Source organism: Triticum aestivum, chromosome 6B, assembly GCF_018294505.1.
Source record: "Triticum aestivum cultivar Chinese Spring chromosome 6B, IWGSC CS RefSeq v2.1, whole genome shotgun sequence".
Classification (NCBI taxonomy): Eukaryota; Viridiplantae; Streptophyta; class Magnoliopsida; order Poales; family Poaceae; genus Triticum; species Triticum aestivum.
In genome coordinates this window covers 78,886,695-78,908,954 of record NC_057810.1, presented here as the reverse complement: position 1 = coordinate 78,908,954, position 22,260 = coordinate 78,886,695, and the positions used below count along the sequence as shown (strand labels likewise).

Here is a 22,260-nt window from a genome sequence, read left to right as displayed (position 1 = left end):
CACAGCCTTCTCTTATTGTCACTTGATGAGGAATCACTGCTTCTTGAGGATTTTCCAAAGCGACCACATCTTGAGAACTTCTAGAATTTCTTCACGAGCAGTGCTAGCTCCTGGCTCAATTCTTCAGGATCACCAAGGCTACTACCAGAATCCTCACATTCAGACTCAGACACAACCTTGGCCTTCAGGGCACGTGGTTTGCCATAGCTCGAACCATAGAGATCTCTCTTTTCAGCAAGCTGGAACTTGTGAGTACTTAGCCTTTCGAGGATATCGGCAGGATCAAGAGACTTGTAGTCAGCCCGTTCTTTTATCATCAGACCCAGAGTATCAAATGAGGAATCAAGTGATCTCAACAGTTTCTTCACCACCTCATGGTCAGTGATGTCAGTGGCACCGAGGGCTTGAAGCTCATTTGAGATGTCAGTGAGGCGATCAAAGGTTTGTTGGACATTTTCATTGTCGAGTCTTTTGAAGCGGTTGAAGAGATTCCGAAGAACATCAACTCAAGAGTCACGCTGAGTTGAGGCTCCTTCATTCACTTTGGACAGCCTATCCCAGATATGCTTAGCAGTTTCCAAAGCACTCACTCTTCCATACTGTCCTTTACTCAGATGGCCACATATGATATTCGTCGCTTGAGAATCGAGTTGCTTGAATCTCTTCACATCGGTAGCTTTCAGTGAGGGTGAAACAGAGGGAACACCATTTTCCACAACATACCAGAGATCGTTGTCAATTGCCTCGAGATGCATTCGCATCTTGTTTTTCCAGTAGGGGTAGTCCGTCCCATCAAAGGTAGGACACCTAGCCGGGACCTTGATCATACCTGCGGTCGACATAACTAGAACTCCAGGTGGTTAAACCAAAATCACACATAACAAGGGAGTACCCAGCTCTTACACCAATTGAAAGTGCGTTATGTCGACTAGAGGGGGGGTGAATAGGCGATTTTTATGAATTCTTCACTGAGGAATTTGCCGGTGAGGAAATTCCTTAGTGAAGAACTATTAGCAGCGGAATAAGTACTCGGAAGTAAGCATAACAGAATACAAGCATGGTCATCATGATGAAATGAAGACTAGCACAGAGTACAGAGAGCGTAATCACAGGATAACACAAGATGAAGACAAACAGACTGAAGAAATTGAACTGAGGAAATTGAGAAAGTCTTCAGTCAAAGTCTTCAAACACAGATATGAACAAACACTCAACACAGTAATGAGGAAATGAAAGGGTTGAGGAAATAGAACCAGTTAGGTTGGTGAACACAATGATATGGTAGACCAGTTCCAACTGCTGTCTCAGTTGTACGTCTGGTTGGAGCGGCTGAGTATTTAAACTCGAGGACACACAGTCCCGGACACCCAATCACTGAGCACGCAGCTCAGGACACCCAGTACTCACCGTATTCTCCTTGAACTAAGGTCACACAGACCTCGTCCAACCACTCGTGGTAAGTCTTTAGGCGACTTCCAAACCTTCATAGACTTGGTCACTCGGCGATCTACAATTCCACTTGGATGCTCTAGACCTTGACGCCTAACCGTCTGGAAGAAGCACAGTCTTCAAAGGTAACAAGCGTCGGATCCACACAGGATCAATTTCTTGAGTGATGCTCAATCACTTTGGGTTTGTAGGGGTTTGGTTTTGGGTTTTCCTCACTCGATGATTTTCGCTCAAAGTCCTCGGAGGATGGGTTGCTCTCAAATGACAAGTGTCAAGTTCTCTCGGAGCAGCCAACCAGCTAGTGGTTGTAGGGGGCGGCTATTTATAGCCTAGGGAGCAGCCCGACATGATAAGACATAAATGCCCCTCAATGATATGACCGTTAGGTGGATAAGATATTTTGGGACAGCTCGCGCGCAGCACAGCAACAGTCGGAAATTTGACTCTCAAATTCCTCAGGGCTATCATGTTCCTCACTATGTAGGTAATTCGCACTGACGAATTCCTAACTCCTCAGTCAGAACAAATTCATCAGCGACCAGAAGAACTTCGTCTCTGTCACTGAAGAAAGTGACTGAACTGTATGAGATTTCCAAAGGCTTCACTCGAAGGGATTGGTAGGTGTAGGATTTTGAGATGAGCATCACATGGAAATTTTTCCATAGTATTTCCTCGACCACCTTTAACGGTATGGTGTTTCCTATGACTCAAGAAGGAGAAAATGAAACTACGAAAACAAAAGTCTTCACGCTTCATGTTCCACAAATGAATACCAAGTCTTCAAGGTCACACCAATTTCTTCACTTTCAAAGTCTTCAGAAAGTCTTTAGAATATCAAGGTCTTCAGTTGAAGAACTTCATTTTTAGGGGTCGACTTTCTCTGTAAATATCAAACTCCTCATAGACTTATAGACCTGTGTATACTCACAAACGCATTAGTCCCTTAACCTATAAGTCTTCAATACACCAAAATCACTAAGGGGCACTAGATGCACTTACACTATACATATATACATACTATACAGATGGTGACTAAAGTTGGGTCGGCTCGTTGTGTACCCGCGAATGATTCACGGATTGGGGGCTGAAAGGACCTTTGTCCCGACGGCCCTCTGTGTGGATCTTTGTGGCGGAGCGACGGGACAGGTTGAGACCACCTAGGCAAGAGGTGGGCCTGGCCCTGGTCGGCGTCCGCGGTTATTTCATAATAACACACTTAACGAGATCTTGGTATTTGATCTAAGTCTGGCCACTGGCCTATACGCACTAACCAACTACGCGGGAAAGATATGGGCACTCGACGTCGTGGTATCAGCCTAAGCCTTCTTGACGTCAGTGACACAGCGGCGCGCGCCGGATTGGCCTGGAACGCCTGGTCTTGTATTAGGGAGGCTAGGTCTGCTTCCGGCCGCCCACACAACGTGCAGGTGTGCAATGGCCGATGGGCCCAGACCCCTGTGCGCATAGGATTCAGACCGGCGTGCTGACCTCTCTGTTGTGCCTAGGTGGGGCTGCGACGTGTTGATCTTCCGAGGATGGGCATGACCCAGGAAAGTGTGTCCGGCCAAATGTGATCGAGCGTGTTGGGTTATGTGGTGCACCCCTGCAGGGAAGTTAATCTATTCGAATAGCCGTGTCCCTCGGTAAAAGGACGACCCAGAGTTGTACCTTGACCTTATGACAACTAGAACCGGATACTTAATAAAACACACTCAGACAAGTTCCACAGACAACCCGGTGATCGCTTTTCCACAGGGCGATGAGGGGAGGATCGCCGGGTAGGATTATGCTATGTGATGCTACTTGGAGGACTTCAATCTACTCTCTTCTACATGCTGCAAGACGGAGGCTGCCAGAAGCGTAGTCTTCGACAAGATTAGCTATCCCCCTCTTATTCTGGCATTCTGCAATTCAGTCCATCGATATGGCCCTTCACACATATACCCATGCATATGTAGTGTAGCTCCTTGCTTGCGAGTACTTTGGATGAGTACTCACGGTTGCTTTTCTCCCTCTTTTCCCCCTTTCCCTTCTACCTGGTTGTCGCAACCAGATGCCGGAGCCCAGGAGCCATACGCCACCGTCGATGACGACTCCTACTACACTGGAGGTGCCTACTACTATGTGCAGGCCGCTGACGACGACCAGGAGTAGTTTAGGAGGATCCCAGGCAGGAGGCCTGCGCCTCTTTCGATCTGTATCCTAGTTTGTGCTAGCCATCTTATGGCAACTTGTTTAACTTATGTCTGTACTCAAATATTGTTGCTTCCACAGACTCATTTATGTCGAGCACTTGTATTCGAGCCCTCGAGGCCCCTGGCTTGTAATATGATGCTTGTATGACTTATTTTATTTTAGAGTTGTGTTATGATATCTTCCCGTGAGTCCCTGATCTTGATCGTACACGTTTGCGTGCATGATTAGTGTACGATTGAATCGGGGGCGTCACAGCAAGCCAACTGATAACACTCTTTTGAATCAATGGCGGGGAACTTGTACCGGCCCAAAATGGCATGGTACGTACTTTTGAAATCCACTACCTCAAAGGTCAACTTCTCCTTGCGATAATTCTTCTCATCGCCGAAAACAACGTCAAGAGTGATCTGACTGAGTGAATCAGCTTTCTTTCCTCGGATGACTCCATGGTATCACATGTTGCTTTCACTGAGCTTGGACATCAGGCTGCCCATCCCTTTGAGGGCCTCAGCGTACAGGATATTCAGACCACGACCACCGTCCATCAAAACCTTGGCCAGTCGAGTGGCCCCAATGACTGGGTCGATCACCAACACTTGCTGCCCAGAGGTAGCAATGTGTGTAGGGTGATCAGACTGGTCGAATGTTATGGGGTTTTTTGACCACTTCAGGTATGTCTTTGTTGCCGGAGCAACCATGTTCACTTCCCTATTGATCCCTTTCAGTCGAATTTTGCTCTCAACGTCAGCAAAGATCATCAAAGTGGTATTGACATTGGGGAAACCGTCCTCATCCTCTTCCTGGTCTTCTTCCTTATCAGATTCTTCTTCTTTTTCACTAGGATGCCCTTTCTTGTGCAATCTCTGAATCAGGAGTCGACACTGTCTAGTGGTATGCTTGGGGAGAATCAGATTCCCCTCTTCATCTTTCTTACTGTGTACATGACACGGCAAATCAAGTACATCATTTCCATCTTGATCCTTCACTTTCTTATAGTTCCAGGGCCCCTTGGGCTTCCCTTTGAACTTTCCCTAGTTTAGCATTTCTACCTCAGTAGGGCCTGCTGTTTTAGCCTTTCGCTTGTGCTTCCGACTGGAATTCCCACCTCCGGTGTCTTGGGCAACTGACTTGTGCTAGCCGCTCCGCAGTCGGTCTTCTTCTTCGCCGTTAGCATATTTGGTGGCAATCTCCATCATCCGAGCCAGAGACATATCTCCAGTCCGACCGAACTTCATATTTGAGCTCTCTGTAACGAATGCCTTCCTTGAAGGCACAAACCGCTTGGTGATCAGATACATTCTCCACTGTGTGATGCAGAGTGATCCACCTCTGGATAGAATCTCTCAAGGTCTCATTCGGTTTCTACATGCAATGCTGTAATTCCGGCAAACCAGCAGGTCTCTTGCAAGTGCCCTCAAATGTTCTGGTAAACACTCGGGCCAATTCATCCCAACTGAGAATACTTCCAGGGGCCAACTGATTCAGCCAAGCTCTGGCAGAACCTTCGAGCATCAAAGGGAGGTTCTTCATGGCCACCTCATCACTTTGCCACCAATATGCACATCTACTCGGTAATCCTCCAACCAAGTGTCGGGCTTCGACTCCCCTGTGAACTTGCTGACACCTATCGCTAGTCTGAAGTTGTGAGGAATTTCAGCGGCTCGGATGGCTCTTCCGAAACACTCAGGGCAAGAAACATGAACTCTGCTTCCACTGGGCCTGTCTCTATCCAGCCCCTCCCTGTATGCTCTGTTTCGATCAACCAAACCCTGAACAAGGACTGACCTTGCATCGAATCCAGGATCTCTTGGGTCGACTGGAACTCTGCGGTCTTACCATACGGGCGCCTATCGTCGTACTGCCGGGACGCATACGACCCGCCCCTCGGAAAAGGCAAAGGCAATCGACAGTGATGGTCACGGGCGTACTCACGATCAAACTTCTCATGAGCTCTTCCCAGGTGCTGATCCCGGCGGTGATCGCACTCTTCGCACCGCAAAGGCGACCCGGGACTGTGTGCCGACTGGACTGTACCTGCCCTTAAAGACCTACTGTGGATCATGTTCCGCGACTGAGAAATAGCTGAGTTCAGCTCTCCTGATTCTCGGAGCAGCACTCAGATCTGCTCCAAACCCCTCCCAGCTGCTGAAGAGGACGGCTGAAGAGACTCTGCTATACGTGTAGCAGCTACCAGATTCTGGATCGATGTACGGAATACCTAAGTTTCAGGAGGAAACAATTGTCGTGGACGCCGAATGGATTCGGGGATCAGTCGGCGGGCACGTTCGTCGAGAGAATGTTGAGATTCTCCAAACGAGTGCGCTCAGCCAACATGGCCAGGCGCACCGCCTCCAAGGCCCGAGCCTTGGCGGTTTCCCTTATGATGGGGGTCTGGAGGGCCTCCACATTGCGGCGGTGTAGCTCCTCCCTTTGCTGCGAATTGAGAGGTTGGGGCTCGTACTCCTCGTGGCCGAACGACGCGCCATCGCCGCCGCCGTTGCCGCCGCTATGGCGAAAACCAGACGGGCTGCGACGGGGATCGACCATGAGGACATCTGCCGCGGGGTCACAACTCCCGCTCTCGGAAAGAGTATTCGCAGACCCAGTCAACAGGTCGACTGGACCGCGGTGAATTTCGTTGGGCTCGATTGCTACGACTTGGAGGGTGCCCATATAGCGAGCCACCTCATGCCTCACCCATCACTGGAGCCACGACCGACCGGATCGCTTGCGGCGGCGTCCAGCGGAGTGAGTAGGCAACGTGAAAGCCGAACAATACGGAGTCGACGGCTGTCGTAGGAGGACGCCGCAAGCACTCGCACGGAAGTGCAAAGATCTGCGGACCGGGAGAGCCTCGACGTCGAGGGGAGCTTCCTGAAGCCAGGCGGAGTCGTCGGCGACGAAAGTGAGCGCACCGAGTCGGAACTCGCGGCCCATGACCAAAACGCCACCCGAAACCATGCTGATGAAGATCAGAGAAAACGCAACCTCGCTGGAAGTTGCTAAGACACGTAACCCCATGGTGGGCACCAACTATCGTGGTACTAAGTCGGATAGTAAGAATAGGGGATACGTATGAGGAGGTGAGGCCCTAGCTACGGCGAGGTTGTATACACGAGTTTACGAGTTCAGGCCCCTCTCGGAGGAGGTAAAAGCCCTATGTCTCGGTGCCCTGAGGCGGTCGACTGGAATATGGTGTGTGTGTTACAGGGGGTGCGAACCCTTGTCCCGGAGGAAGGGTGTCACGCCCAATATGCGGCCCAATCCTAAAGGAACTCGAAGGTCCCACCAAGGATAGGAGCGCATATTGGAGACGATTTTGCAAGGTGGATATCATTACAACGTACCATTACATAGTAGTTGGGGATACATACAAGAGGTATACAATGCCACATGAATACAACATCATACATAAGAGCAACATCCGACTACGGATGAAACACAAATAGAAACTCAAACGACATCTACCCTGCTACCCCAGGCTGCCGACCTGGAACCTATCCCCTGATCGAAGTAGAAGTAGAAGAAGAGCTCCAAAAAAACAAACAAACATTGCCCTCGCGTCATGATCATCACATTACCTGTACCTGCAAATGTTGTTGTAGTAATCTGTGAGCCACGAGGACTCAGCAATCCCATAACCATGGGTATCAAGACTAGGAAAGCTTAAAAGGGAATGGAATGGTTAAGTGGTGAGGTTGCAGCAGCGACTAAGCATATATGGAGCCTAAATTACGCAAATAAGAGCGAGAAGAGAAGCAATGCAACGGCCGAGAAGCTAGAAGTGATCAAGAAGTGATCCTTAAACTACTTACGTTCAAACATAACCCAAAACCGTGTTCACTTCCCGAACTCCGCTGAGAAGAGACCATCACGGCTACAAACGCGGTTGATGCATTTTCATTCGAATCTGGTGTCAAGTTCTCTACATCCAGACATTAATAAATTCCCATCTGCCACATAACCGCGGGCATGGCTTTCGAAAGTTTAAACCTTGCAGGGGTGTCCCACCTTAGCCCATTATAAGCTCTCACGACCAACGAAGGATATTCCTTCTCCCGGAAAGACCTGGTCAGTCTCGGAATCCCAGTTACAAGACATTTCGGCAATGGTAAGACAAGACAAGCAAGACCGCCCGAATGTGCCGACAAATCCCGATAGGAGCTGCACATATCTCGTTCTCAGCACACACTGGATGAGTCAAGCTACGAGTAAAACAAGCCCTCAAGTTTCCCCGAGGTGGCCCCACAGGTTGCTCGGTTCGAACCAACACTTATAGAAGCACTGGCCTGGGGGGGTTTAAAATAAGATGACCCTCGGGTTAATTACTCCCAAGGGAAAGGTAATAGGTTGTTAGGCAAATGCAAAACCAAAGTTGGGCCTTGCTGGAGGAGTTTTATTCAAAGCGAACAGTCAAGGGGTTCCCATAAACCCATCTGCGTAAGGAACGCAAAATCAAGGAACATAACACCGGTATGACAGAAACTAGGGCGTCAAGAGTGGAACAAAACACCAGGCATAAGGCTGAGCCTTCCACCCTTTACCAAGTATATAGATGCATTAATTGAATAATAGATATTGTGATATCCCAACATAATCCTGTCCATCATGAAGCAACCTTCAACTTCACTTGCAACTAACGACGCTATAAGAGGGGCTGAGCAAAGCGGTAACATAGCTAAGCACGGTTTTCTAGGAAGGGTGAAAAGGTTAGAGGCTGACATGGCAATTTGGCATGCTTGAGAAAAACAAGTGACATGTAGCGGAGCATAGCGATAGAACGAAGCAGCTAGAATAACAATGATAGTAGTGAGTTCCATGGTAACAGTCATCTTGCCTGAAATCCCGCTAGGAGGAAGAACGAGTCCATGAGGAAGACGAACGGAAGAAGCCGAACCAAGCGTAGACGAACGAATCCTCACGATCACAACGAAACAGGAACTATCGGGAAGAAGCACAACCGGAAAGAAGCAAACAACAAGGGGAACACACAACACATAAAAATGACATGATGCACAACCAAGTATGATGCAAGACAAAGGCTAGATGAGGCTACTCATGGCAAGAGATGAAGCAAACAAGAACAACACATCAAAGCAAGTTTAAATGAGGCCGGAAATAACCTATAACAAATCCGGTATGTCCTCATATGCAAATTTCGAAATAGGTCCAGATCTGAACAAACATTAAGTTAAAGTTGTTAAACAGCAAGTTAAAGAGCACGAAGATGATTTACATGAAATTCTAGTCAAGTTACATATAAAGTTCATTTAGTTCGGAGTTACGGCCTAGAAGATATGAGCAAAACAAGTCAAACATGGCAATTATGCAAAATGCATTCAAACATCAAGCAAACACTCTCAAAACATGGATGCAACATGATAATATGAAACTACATGCAATTCTAAGAAGGTTTCATATAGAGCATGCTCAAAACGGAGCAACAATGCAACCCATACACTCCAAACAAGATATAACAACAATCTGTCCAAAGCAGCACCTAGGCATCTTGCAAGCATTATGAAAATATGCTACAACATCCCAACATGAAAACAATAGGCATGGGCATTATGTACAAATGAATCTTAACAAAACACGAACACTAAGCTATCTCTAGAAACCATTACAACATGCTTAAAAGGACATGGCAATATTGCAAATAATAACAGATTCACACACTTGACAGAAATTCCCTGGACATGACAGAAATAACATCAGGTTGCAATGTTTAGAGCAAGCAAACCACATGCTACAGGAACATATCATAGCAAAACAAGGCACGGCATGAATCTACTAAACACATGCAACAAAAGTCCCTTACTGAACATGAGCCAAAAAGGAACAGAAGATATGATGACACCCATGTAAACATAGCAAGTTTTATTAACAGTTTCAGACTTAGCAGAAAAACAGAGCATGGCATAAACAGAATTATGAAGGCAACTTTGTGAGCTCATGCCACTCACCGCAAGGCACAGAATGACAAAATAAGCATACCAACAGCAAGATGACATGTTCATAAAGCTAATCATGGCAAGAGCAAGTTCATAGGATGCATGTATCACTAGCAACAACCATGGCAGTATGGATTAACATGTTAACATTCTGCCAGGAACATTTTATAGCAAAACTAGAGCAAGAACAAAACATGCTAGATCACTACATAATTGCAAAGTGGGACATGGATGAATAGATCATAACCATATGTTTAGAAAATCCTTACTGAAGTATCCCAAAACAAGCATGGATATCACTGTAGCATCAAGTTTACATGGCATCAAAATAATAGCAGAACAAGGACTTGACAACACTGAAATCAGCAACATCACGAAGCCTAGTTTGCATGCTTTGTGCTAGCCACCACATAGATCATAAAAAATGCAATATTAGCACCCTTGTAAAGATGGCATGTCATAGTTCAAAACACATGTAGATCTCATGCTCATATGATGCACACATCAAATGCAACAAAAATGACAAAACATCATAATGTGATAAGTAACAGCAGTAAACATTTTATAGCACTTTTGCGTCAATGATTAGGGAATCAGAATGGACTCAAACAAGCATGCCACAATGTAATGAAATGACGACTATCTCACAATGAACATTTTGATATATTATACACGCAAAACGGAGCACTATGCATGAAGTTATAGTAGGTCAAAGATGCACACATGATGTAGCAATTTCAGGACTTAGCAGTTTTCGTAAGAAAAAATGAACGGGCGCAACGTAGCAATACTATGCACAGGAGAGGGATAGGGGGGTTGCTCACCATGGGCTTCGGCCCAGAGAGGAAGGAGAGGCAGCAGGCCGACGAGCTGGGCCATGCAGTGGGCCGAGGCCGTGGCCCATGAGGTCCATGCGACAGGAGGAGGCCTAGGGGGGGCGAGGGTGTCGTCCTCCAGACGTGGGGCGAGGTCGACAGCGCGGGACGGCGGCGCGGTTCTCCGGCGAGCGTGGGGCAGAACTGCAGCGAAGGGCGGAGCGAGGGAAAATGGGCGGATCAACGGCCGGGCACCTCGGATCCGTCGGTGGCACGGCAAACAGAGGCGGGTCCGACGGCGTCCATGTCTCGGGCGAGCTCCGACAGTGGCGACGGTGGCCTCAATGGGCGGTGCAGATCTACGAAGGGGAGAGGGAGAGCGCGTGAGGGAGAAGGAGAGCAAGGAGGGAGGTCGAGCGCGTCGACCTGGGCGTCAGGGTGGCCGGCGGCCATGGTCGCCGACGGGTGGCGCTTGGCGGCGGGGCTGGGGAAGCGGGAGGCGGGATCCGGGCACTCGGGCGGCTGGCGGCGACGGGCCGGCCGGCAGGGCCCAGATGCGATCCGGAGTGGGCCGGCTGTCGGCTCCCGCGGGCCGCGACAGAGGAGAGCGCGGGGAGGACGACGACGCGACACTTGGCGGTGCGGGGTTGATCCAGGATGCGGCGGGGCAGACGTGGAGGCACCAGATTGGCCCGGGCGACGTGGAGGCGATGGTGGATGCGTCCGACGGCGGGGTGGACACGTCCAGCTGCGGGAGGAGGAACATTGCTAGGGTTTGCCCAAAATTTCGGGGGAGAGGGGCTTTATATAGATTCTGGGAGCTAGGATAGCCAAATGAGATGCGGTTTTCGCCCACACGATCGTGATCGAACGACGCAGAGCATGGAGGGGAGTTAGATGGGCTAGGTGGGCTGTGTGAAGGGGTGTTGGTATGCAAAGAGAGAGGGGCTTTCGGTTAACTGGTTAACCGTTGGGGCATCAAACGACCTCCAAATAGAACGAAATTTGACGGGCGGTCTACCGGTGATATACCAAGGCCACTCGGCAAATCTCGGCCCATTCTGAGAATGTTTTTCTCTCACTCACGAAACAAGGTCTGAGGGGCGACGGGTACATGCGGAGAGAACTGGGGGAACCCGAACGGATGCAAGTTTTGGAAAACATGCAGATGAAATGCAGATGATGACATGGCAAAAAACAACACGCAAGCAAATGACATGGCAACAACGATGAATAACTGGAAGACACCTGGCACATCGGATTCGGGGCGTTACAAAGGGGGTGTCTTATATAGAGTGCGTCAGGACCCCAGCCCACCTCCGTTACAGGGGATCAATGTACATTAAGACAGGGCGTTACTGGTAGCGCCAGCTATAAAGTGTATTTAATGATCTTTAAGACTACGGAGTGAACTCCCGACCATTGCCATCCTGAGTGACTCTAGGTCTTCCATACTGCGAGTGGTTTCTTGTCTGGTCGAATGGCTTCATCTTGGTCGAGTGAATTTGGGGGTACCCGAGTGAGGTGATTGGTTGAGTGGATTGCACTCGATGGCTTCTGTCGGTACCCCTTGCTATATCTTGGATGTCCTTGACTCTAGGGTTCTGACCTTCTGTAGGGCGTATATAGGTCAAGTCTATGACCCTACCCTAGGTCTATGGCATCATCACCAGGCAAAAGGCCGATCCTTCCACCCTTTATCAAGTATATATGTGTATTAATTAAATAAGAGATATTGTGATATCCCATGATATCCATCTCCCAACTTGGAAGAACCTGCAACTACACCTGCAACTAGCAACACTATAAGAGGGGCTACACAAAACAGTAACATAGGCAAACAACGGTTTGCTGGGATGGTGGAAAAGGTTAGACACTGTTTCATGGCATAATGGGAGGCTTGGTAAACAAGTGGTAGGAAGCGCGACATAGTGATAGCATCGAGACAACTAGCATAGCAATGATAGTAATCAGATCCAATGTGACGGCCGCCTTGATTGAAATCCTGCTAGGAAGAAGAACGAGTCCATGAAGAAGATGAACATGCGTAGACGAACCAAGCATAGTCGAACGAATCCTCATGATCACAATTAAATAGGAACTATCGAGAAGAAGCACAACCGGAAAGAAGCAAACAACACGGTAAACACACAACACATAAACATGACGCTCAACCAGGTATGATGCATGACAAGGCTATATAATGCTCCTCATGGAAAGAGAAGATGCATACAAGAACATCACATCAAAGCAAGTTTAAATCAGGCCAGAACCAACATATAACAATTCCGGTAAGTCCTCATATTAAAATTTCGAAATTGGTCTAGATCTGAATAACCCATTATGTTAGTGTTGTTAAACAGCAAGTTAACATGCACCATGATGATCTACACGTTTTTCTAGACAAGTTCCATATATGTCAATTATCACTGCAATTCTTTTCCACATTTTGCATCAATTGTTTGACCGACATGATTTCCATCTGGCTACAGAATCACTAGGAAGAAGGCCTAATATGACTCAGTTGGTAATCACATGGTGTCTACCAAAGAAGCAAACATGCTTGCTTGTCTTCGTTAAAGGGGTGATGTCCGAATCATCTTTGCATCTGTCATTACAGGGATACTGTCCCCTGAAATTTACATCAGCACCAAAATTTGTGCTGATGAGAAAACAATGTATTGTGAAACAGTTGGCAAAATTTCGTTGTATTGTTCATCAGCACAAATGCTCAGCAAAAACAATGTATTATGAACAATACATTATGGAGGAAATGCTGAGCACATGCTGATGAGAAAACAATGTATTATGAACAATCTTTTGCTGAGCACATGCTGAGTTTTTGCTGATGAGAAAACAATGTATTGTGAAACAGTAGACCAAATGCTCAGCAAAAACTTTATGGAGGAAATGCTCTGCTGATTGGCAGTGGTTGCCTTTGTAACTTGTCACATTGTAACATCAGCAAAGATGCTGCCAGGGTTCATTTCATTCTTCCATCAGAAAAAATTGGCTAGACTTGCTAGCAAAGTATCGGAAGTTGTTTCTTTGTCAGGTGACCGGAATTAGCCATTGCCGCGCTGGGACGAGCTTCAATGGCACACCAGTTGTTGTTCGTGGCTGCGGTGATCCTGTTGTTGTTTGTGGCCGTGGTGAGCAGCACCGTACCTCGGGTGGTTCCGGAGATCTTTGTGTTCGGCGACTGCACTGCCGATGTCGGGAACAACAACTACCTGCCGGGGACCAGTGCCAGAGCTGACTTCCCTCACAATGGCGTCGACTTCCCCGGCGGTGAGCCGACGGGCAGGTTCAGCAACGGTTTCATTGGCGCCGACTTCTTGGGTGAGCAAGCCAACTGATCACACTCTTTTGAATCAATGGCGGCTCGGCTGTCTGTCTGATCAGTGGTGAGCTTTGCAGCTGTCCACATGGGCTTCAGCGGGAGCCCGCCGCCATACCTCTCTCTCGTCGTCGGCAGCGACGAAGCATTGGGCAACACGAGGACGAAGAAGCCGGTGGCCGCTTCTGCCTCCATGAGAGGAGCCAGCTTTGCCTCTGGATGCTCCGGTGTTCTTGACTCCACGGTACGTCCAAGCCACATCTGCTGTAACATTTCTGATTCTGTTTTTCCATTTTACCAGATATAGCTATTGACCTATTGTTTAGTAGAAACATGTCGTCAATTCATTACTTTTTGTCCAGACATAAATTCGATTGAATTGATTACTAACCCCAAGTACATTTGAAATTTTGTTCTATATTTTAATGTTCACCGGAAGAATTTAGGTGGAGTAGATGATTCGTTACTACCTAAAGTTGAGAAAATTCTTCAATTGTTCAGTCAAAGCAACAACTTTCTCCTATACTCCATCTCTCTTTAGTGTCATGCACCACACAATTTAAAATCTGGCCTTTTCCACTTGCTGCATTAAAAATCAGCAAGTACTACAATTGACACCCTCAGCCAGTGCCGGCAACATTTGACAACCAGATGATGATCACATTACCAGGGAGACACGATCAACATGACGAAGCAGATCGAATACTTCTCGGATCTCAAAGACCAGATGCTGTCAGCCAGATTGGGTGCCTTCGGAGCATCGGCCTTCCTCTCCAAGTCCATCTTCCTCATCAGCGCGGGCTCGAACGACAACATCGACTTCTTCTCGCAAGACACATCGCCGGACTCCACCGCACTCCAGCAGTTCAGGGAAGCCGTGGTCTCGACATACGATAGCCATGTCATAGTAAGAGACCTGACCAGTGATGATCAGTTCCATCAGGCTTCAACTCAGCCAAACTCACTGTGTTATGTTCAACTCTGAATCAAATCAACTGCATGGCTGTGCAGACGCTGTACAACCTTGGGGCGAGGAAGTTCGCGGTGATCGACGTGGCGCCCCTCGGGTGCTGCCCGTACTGGAGGAGCCGGAACCCGTCCGGGGAGTGCGTCGAGCCGCTGAACCGGCTAGCGAAGAGCCTCAACGATGGGATCCGGGACCTGTTCGCCGGCCTCGTCCGCGAGATGCAGGGCATGGAGTACGCCATTGGCAGCACCTACGAGCTCGTCTCCCGCATCGTCCAAGACCCGCAGTCTGCAGGTAAAAATAAATCGCAGCATTCTAATATCAAGCTGATATCAGATACTCCCTCCGTTCTAAAATAGATAACTCAACTTTATATTAACTTTAGTACAATGTTAGTATAAAGTTGAGTCATCTATTTTGGAACGGAGGGAGTACATCGTAATTCGTACATCGCTCATGCTTGCACGAAGAATTAACGTGGCTCGCTGTGCTGCGTGCAGGATTGACGGAGTTGAAGAGCGCGTGCTCTGGACGTGGCGGCAGGTTCAACGCCGACGGAGGGTGCACCCCCAGCGCCGGCTACTGCAGCGACCGTGGCAAGTTCCTCTTCTGGGACTTCCTGCACCCTACCCAGGCCACCTCCAGGCTCGCCGGCCGAGCGTTCTACGACGGGCCGGCACGGTTCGTCGGCCCGATCACCTTCAGGGAACTGGCCGAGACGTAGCCGTAGCGTCGCAGCATGGGAAATATCAGTGCATTTTTGTATCAATATTCCACGACATGAGAGAGCCTCAAACGTGGTTTTGTGTTTTTGGGGCCGATCCAAGTCAAAATCTTGGTCTTTGCCTTCCGTGGCGGCGAAAGTTTTACAACTGGCGCCGATTGTCCAAATTGGGGGGCAGACACACAATAGTCAGTCATCGATCGATTCTCGTGCACACTGACCTGAGTACTGGAGACCATCTAAATTATCCAAAATCTCTTCAATTTTTGAGCTGAGGGAGTATATAAGTAGACGGCGCTCAACAAGTAAAATGAAAAATGTGCAATCAATTTCATGAAAAATAAAACACCGGGCCATTGATTTGGTGGACCAAACCCCTAACAATTGTGATTCGTTGAATATCAGCATGGTTGTAACAGCCCCAACCCAAAACCCTGGTTCCTTTTGCTATCTTTGTTATCGCAAAGTTCTTTCATAGCTCGAGCTCCACAACACCTTCTATCTGAACCCTCAGTTTGCCTTGTGATATGTGCAGTTCAGGCCATGCATCTGTTCGCTGTTTTATCAATTAGGAGGAGCTGTCCTGTCTACGTAAACAGTAATACAAAGCACGAGCACCTGCTGGAGTGGCTGGTCTGTTTGTCGTATGCTAGGTCTCTGGCACTAGCCTGCCACAGCTGGTTGCTTTGCCCTGTTTGCCAGCGATTAAAAAAAGATGGAACGGTGCATCATTCTGCAGTTGACCCGGCAGACTTAAATAAAGAGACAAATCCTAGAGAAAAAAATGTAGTAAGTTTTTGAGTAATTGAGAGAAGCTGTGCGGGCATTCCACAAGAAAAAAAATGGATTGAGGAGAGACAACGTTGTGACGGTGAGAGAGAACTTTGAAAATAAAATACTGTGAGAAAGAACACTTTTCTAAAAGAGAGATAGCGTTTGTGTTAGTGACTTTTTTTACGTAAACGAGAGACACGATTTGTCAAGAGAAAAGTCTTTGCTCTGGAGGTGAGCGAGAGACTATGCATGCAGATTTCATTTGCATGTAAAGAATCTTTGTGCATGAGAGAGGGTGTTGTCAGAATTTCACATGGGTGTAGTGTAGGACGGAGAGAGGCAGGGCCGGTCACAAGCATGAGAATCAAGCACTAATTGCACTGACACCACTACAGTTTTTTAACACTATGCACATATCCCTATGCAGTGGATGCCATACTGAACGGCCAAGATATAGGGTACCGTGGAGCTCCAGCTACAAAAGACTGCACTCCTTTATTATACGAAAATGCTAAACACACGGACAAACACAGGCTGATTACGGACCCCTTAACGTTAAATCTCTCCCCTCTCCAACCTATATATACTAGAGAGTTTTGACACTTTTGAACACAAGGATTTTGAAGCCTCCTCTACTTCTCTAGTTCTAGTTCTAGGTGATCCTAGTTGACCTAATTAGAGCTAGACCTAGATCCTTTAATCCTCATAATTATAATCCCGATGTAGTTCTAATCTCCTCCCTTTAACTCTTCGGCGCTGACTAACTCTAAACGGCGAAGTGTTGTCTGATTGTGAAGACTATACGCTTGCTATCCATGGAGAGGTCATGCTTTCGGTCATATGTTCGAGGGATCATTCATTGACGGTTCGAGGGACTTCAAGTATGATTTAGACCAACTCTTCCTCTTTCGACGGAACTCAGAGTTGTTAAGGATCCAATCCAAACTTGTATTGCATCTTCATAGTGTTCCTGGTTGATCGTACACCATTTTTTTACTACATTCCCCAACAGTCCAAAGGAAGAGGATTCTCATCAGGCGCATTCTTGGATGACCTAGAGGTGGTGGAGGATATAATTGGACACTTGTGGGTTCTCCCCTCCCCCTTTTGCCGCCACCTTCCCCCTCATCTTACATTCTTAAATAGTTGATCCCCAGTACTATCAATTCTCTCAACATGCAGCACGTCCACATCATCGCCTAGCCACATCAGCAATTCTCTTGATTTAGCTCACCTATGGTGAAGACACGTCACCACTAAATGTTGTCGCTGCAGGTCGCTCGCTTTGTGCTACGTTCGCACGGTGTACTGGAAATCCAACATGGCTTTCATTCTGCACACGTACCATTGAGTCGGGAAAATATTTGTGACCGATGCATTTTGCACGCTGGCTTTTCAGCCCAATAACGGACGCCCACATTTATCATCTCACTAATTAACACCCCGCCGATTGATTTTCCATCAATCTCTCCATCTTCCATATACGCCGGTGCCTTTTCTTCCTCTCGAGGGAATAAATGGAGGAGTAGATGGAGTTGCGCTCCATACAACAAGTTCCTCATCTGCATGAGAGGATTCACGAGGCATTCAGGTTTAGTTCCTGAAGATTAGTTAGATACCACTCCACGCCTGTCACCTGATGTTCCACGCGTGTCACCTAATGGTACAGGTCTCGAAGAGGAGGCGGAGGCTAGAACTTTCAAGAACCAGCCGGCTGTTGGTGAGAGGTGCTGCCTCCGGCGCACAGCCACCGCCCACGGCAGCGCCCGCTTCACCTATCCGGACGTGTTTGGGACTGCCCGCTCCACGCCTTTGTCCTCGCGTTCCCCATCAGATTACCAAGTCCATCAGGTACACTACTTCCCATGCCTCACCCGCCCTACAGCGGCGTCTGACGTCGGCTGGATCTGTGCTCTTATTACGGCGTCTGTGCATGTAGCCATGTAGGTACATAAGTGAACCGGCGGGACGCCAAGCAGATGATTGGTTTCGTGGGGATGCTGGCGTCATGTTTGGACGCGTTCACCACACTCGCCGACCCTGTTGTCCTACGAGAATGGTTCAGCAACCTCCTCTTGGCCGCCACCGTTGCAATCTTGGCTTGTGTGATTACGTCATGTCCCCTCCTCATTGTGCCTACAGGTCCGGTTCTTAAATCTAGAAAACTGAAAATTGTTTTGTTGATTGAGTTTGTAGAACTGTGTCAAGTAAACTGATAACTAGAGAAACATGCTTTATCATCTCTTTATTTTGACCAATACATTATTTTTAGTCATCCAATAAGTTAACAAGTTGTTGTTCCAATTTTTTTCCAGCCTGAACATATTACATGGTGCTGAATGGGAATTATATCCATGCCATATTTTTTCTACCGATGCTTTTGCAATCATCAGGCAGAGGTAGGAAACTTCCGAGGCTGGGTCAAATTTGCGCCCTCGAAGCCGCCTTCATCCTGTTTCAATCACCTCTCTGCATGAGGTTCTCCCTGATTCCTCCATTTTCCAATCTTCATGAACCATGTTGCTTCTTTGCTTTTAGATTACTGCCATGCAATTGACGCATTGATCATTTATTCCTTGCTTTCCTTTAGTAGAGAGAGTCAATGTTCATATTACGAATCCCATCTCCAGCCTGCATAAATACTAACTTAAACAACGAAATATCTTGAGGCATCTCAATTCGCAAAGCAAGGACATGTTGTCTGTTCTAGGTTCCAGCCACACAATTATTGAGAGGTTTTGTTGTCATACTTTAATTTAAAGTTGCAGTTCTTTTCAATTAATACCGCAAATATTTCTAATGAACACTACTTTATAGTCCAACTATCCTTAGCATAGGGATTTCACAAGACAATACAACACCAGTTAGTGTAGCTTCTTCTGATGATACAGAATAGAATTGGAAAGAAGTACTGCTCATAAATCTACATACTTAATTAATACCTTGACTAAATTATAGTCCAACAGAAAATTTTCTTTCACATGAACTCCGGTACAGAGGGAAAAAACCGATTTTACTGAAGATGCTAGTGGCGAATTCCAATCGTATAATAAACTTCAATACCCTGTGGTGTACCATATATTTATCTAATAATTCCTCTACTACCAACCAAGTACCCACAACAATGAATACGTACAAGTCACCATGATTGATAGAAAATCAATAAATGAATGTCCTGCCATGTAAATCTTCCCATTCCTCCCTACATTTATTGAATAAAATTAAAATACATATTCTGATTCGACATTACCTTCTATTCCCACTATTTAACATGAGCAGCACAAAATAAATTTGATCTTGCTGAGAAACGTCTCCAATACAGTAGCTGCCAGTTCATGATGGTTTTCTACATCAGTTTGTTCTAATGATGAAACCTTGAAGATCATATACTAGATTTTTTTAACAATTTTTTCCATGATGATGGCCATGGCGTTTGCTTCTTATTCTCATGCATGGGAGCTAAGGACACATCTTTTAAATATTTTATCTGTAAATCAGCAAAATTACGTCAGTCTCTTTTAAATATATTTTTGCTAAATCACCAAAATTACCTCAGTCTTTTATTGTGTTCTTATAAATAGGTAACCACTATAGTTCCATGGGTTTAAGATTTAGCGAGCCTCTTCTATCAATTGCCACCCTATTTCTAAAAAAATATGTTAGCCCCAAAAGTGTTTACATGATACATACTCTATTTGAATTAAAAACCTACCCGCAAAAAAGGAAGTAAAATAACCTGAAAGATGTCACTTTACATAGAGATATCTTACCATAGTGCTTCAATGTTGTTTTAAGGGAAGACTACTTAGAGCTATTGCTAACATTTCAGGACATCAGAGTACTGCCACAAGGAAAATAATATCTTTCAAGGTATTATGCTTTACATAAATCTAACAATTGAACAAGTTACTTACAATGATCAAACTCACTATAATATCCACTTAATACCCTCCTAACAATGCTACAAATTTTACACCATGTAGGGCACCATCAAGCTATGGCACAATGAAGATACATGCTTCAGTTCCCTCCATGCCATGTATAGTATACATAATCGCTGCCTTGATCGCCACCTATTATAGGCAACATTCTCACACTTCTAGATTCTTTTAGTGGTACAAGACTTCAAATATATCATACTGGAGTGCATGTATTTGCGTCAATTGTTGATATTTGATATTGTTCGTGCATTTTCTGTATAGTTTTGTTGCATCAATTTGGATATCGACTTTTCTCCAAAAAATCATCAAGCCATCCCGCAGCAACGCGCGGGGTATCATCTAGTTCACAAAAACGTCCACCTCCCACTAGGGCTAGCAAGCTTGCCTGGATTCACAAGGATCTCTTCATATCAAAGTCATTCTTGGTGGTTGTTTGCTTCCTTGCCAGTCATTGTTCTCCTTTTGATCCTATCCCTATTCTTTCGCATCACTAATGAAGGATTAGGCCCAGGATCTCTATCATTTGCAGAAGTGGTCAGGAAGAAGATGGTTGATAAGTGTGCACATACTGTTGGCTGGAAAAAATCAGAAGAATCCTCTGAGCACAAATCCACCGGCTGCCTAGAAGCAAGCCCAACTGTGGTTGGGATCCACTTCAAGAAGATCCATAGAAATCTTCTGAATCCTCTCCCACAACTCAGGTGAACAATGCTCTTGGTGCTCCTACACCAGAAATTGAACAAGTATTAGATCCTAGGTACAGTGATATGATTTGCTTCAATTGTGGTGATACGGGACATTATGTTGGGAATAGTTTGAACATAAAATCTTGCTTTATTTCTCAGTAAGGACACAATGTGAATAATGGTGTAGCTTGGCTTAAAATCCATCATATATCTACATTCTTTGGTAGTGCTGCCATGGGCTTAGAGTTATACCATGTTGATGGGCCAGTTGCTAATCAAACAACTTAGCTGTATTTTTGGAATTTTGATGTAGTTAATATCATCGAATGAGAGTGTCTCGGCAAGATTTGTTGGACATCTATTTACTATTTCAGCAAGCAGTGTCAGTGGTTCTGGCAAGTCAGAGAATTGTCCAACAAAAGTTTCCTGATCCAGTTTCCCCCGTGGAAGAAGGCCGATGATCTGTTTGATTTTCCTGCATTTGATTTACTAGTTGATTGGGTTACTATCAAGGTGACCAAATGGAATCGTGTCATTGATGCTTTCGATGGACTCATTGAAGCTTAGATTGTTATGTATGCCATTCCACCAACACTTGGAATGCGTTTTCTCAAGTCAAAACGGAAGTGGCATTCCATAATGTTGATTGAAATGGCATGTTTAAAAACGTCTTTCCTCAAATCAGAACCAAAGTGGCCTTGAGAGATCCTACTAATACTCCCTTTGAGAGATTGATTGAGACGAAGAAGAAGCTTTCCCTGCTTGGATTTATTGTGGAAGGTTTTCAAAAGTGGATACATTTGACCCTTATAAGGATGAAAATGATGACCCAGGCGATGATGATAAGAAGACTGACGAGCTGAATGATCCCGTGGATGATATTCATATGGAATGGTTTAAAGATGGGGGTCGTTTCATTGATGATCTAGACAAAGCCAATTTTACTATGGACAGGGTCCTCGTAGGGGATCCTCCTCAAAGAAAGTCAATGCTAGACCTGAATTTCCACATGCCGCTTTGTCCAACTATAGTCATGAAGTTTTTATGGTGGAATTTAAGAAACAAGTGTTGTGTGATCCAAATATGTTAGTTGCTCAATCTGAGGAGGTGGTTCCCAATCCAGGAAAGGTGTGAATTCTAAATCTGAGTTCGGAAGGGGTGCAACTAAAAAACATGGATTAATGTGCTAATTTTCTTAATTTAGTGGATGTGGTTGAGTCTGATGATGAAAATGTTGATATTGTGGGCAAGACATGGATACCTTGCCTCATGAAGAAGTGGAAATGATGACTATTTAAAATTGCAAAAGATCCCTGATGGTGTCTCTAGAGAATGAGTTTGATAAGAAGCTCAAAACTACGACAGCAACCTCTTACAAGAAATGGATCCCCCTGTCTTGGTTCAGAAGCCAAAT

General features: G+C 46.2%; 1 protein-coding gene across 1 annotated transcript; it reads left to right on the top strand.

Annotated features, from left to right (window-relative positions):
- The first annotated feature begins 14,863 nt into the window (after positions 1-14,863).
- Positions 14,864-15,445, top strand: LOC123138858 (GDSL esterase/lipase At4g16230-like). Its single transcript, XM_044558713.1, has 2 exons — positions 14,864-15,015; positions 15,222-15,445. The coding sequence occupies exons 1-2, from the start codon at positions 14,940-14,942 to the stop codon at positions 15,443-15,445; spliced, it is 300 nt and encodes a 99-aa protein (XP_044414648.1). The 5' UTR covers positions 14,864-14,939.
- Positions 15,446-22,260: the final 6,815 nt, after the last annotated feature.

What these genes read in the sequence shown, in the direction of transcription:
- LOC123138858 (XM_044558713.1), top strand. Translation starts at nt 14,940, where the DNA reads ATGCAGGGCATGGAGTACGCCATTGGCAGCACCTACGAGCTCGTCTCC. An exon ending in CCAAGACCCGCAGTCTGCAG is followed by an intron (nt 15,016 to 15,221) that starts GTAAAAATAAAT and finishes TGCTGCGTGCAG; the next exon opens with GATTGACGGAGTTGAAGAGC.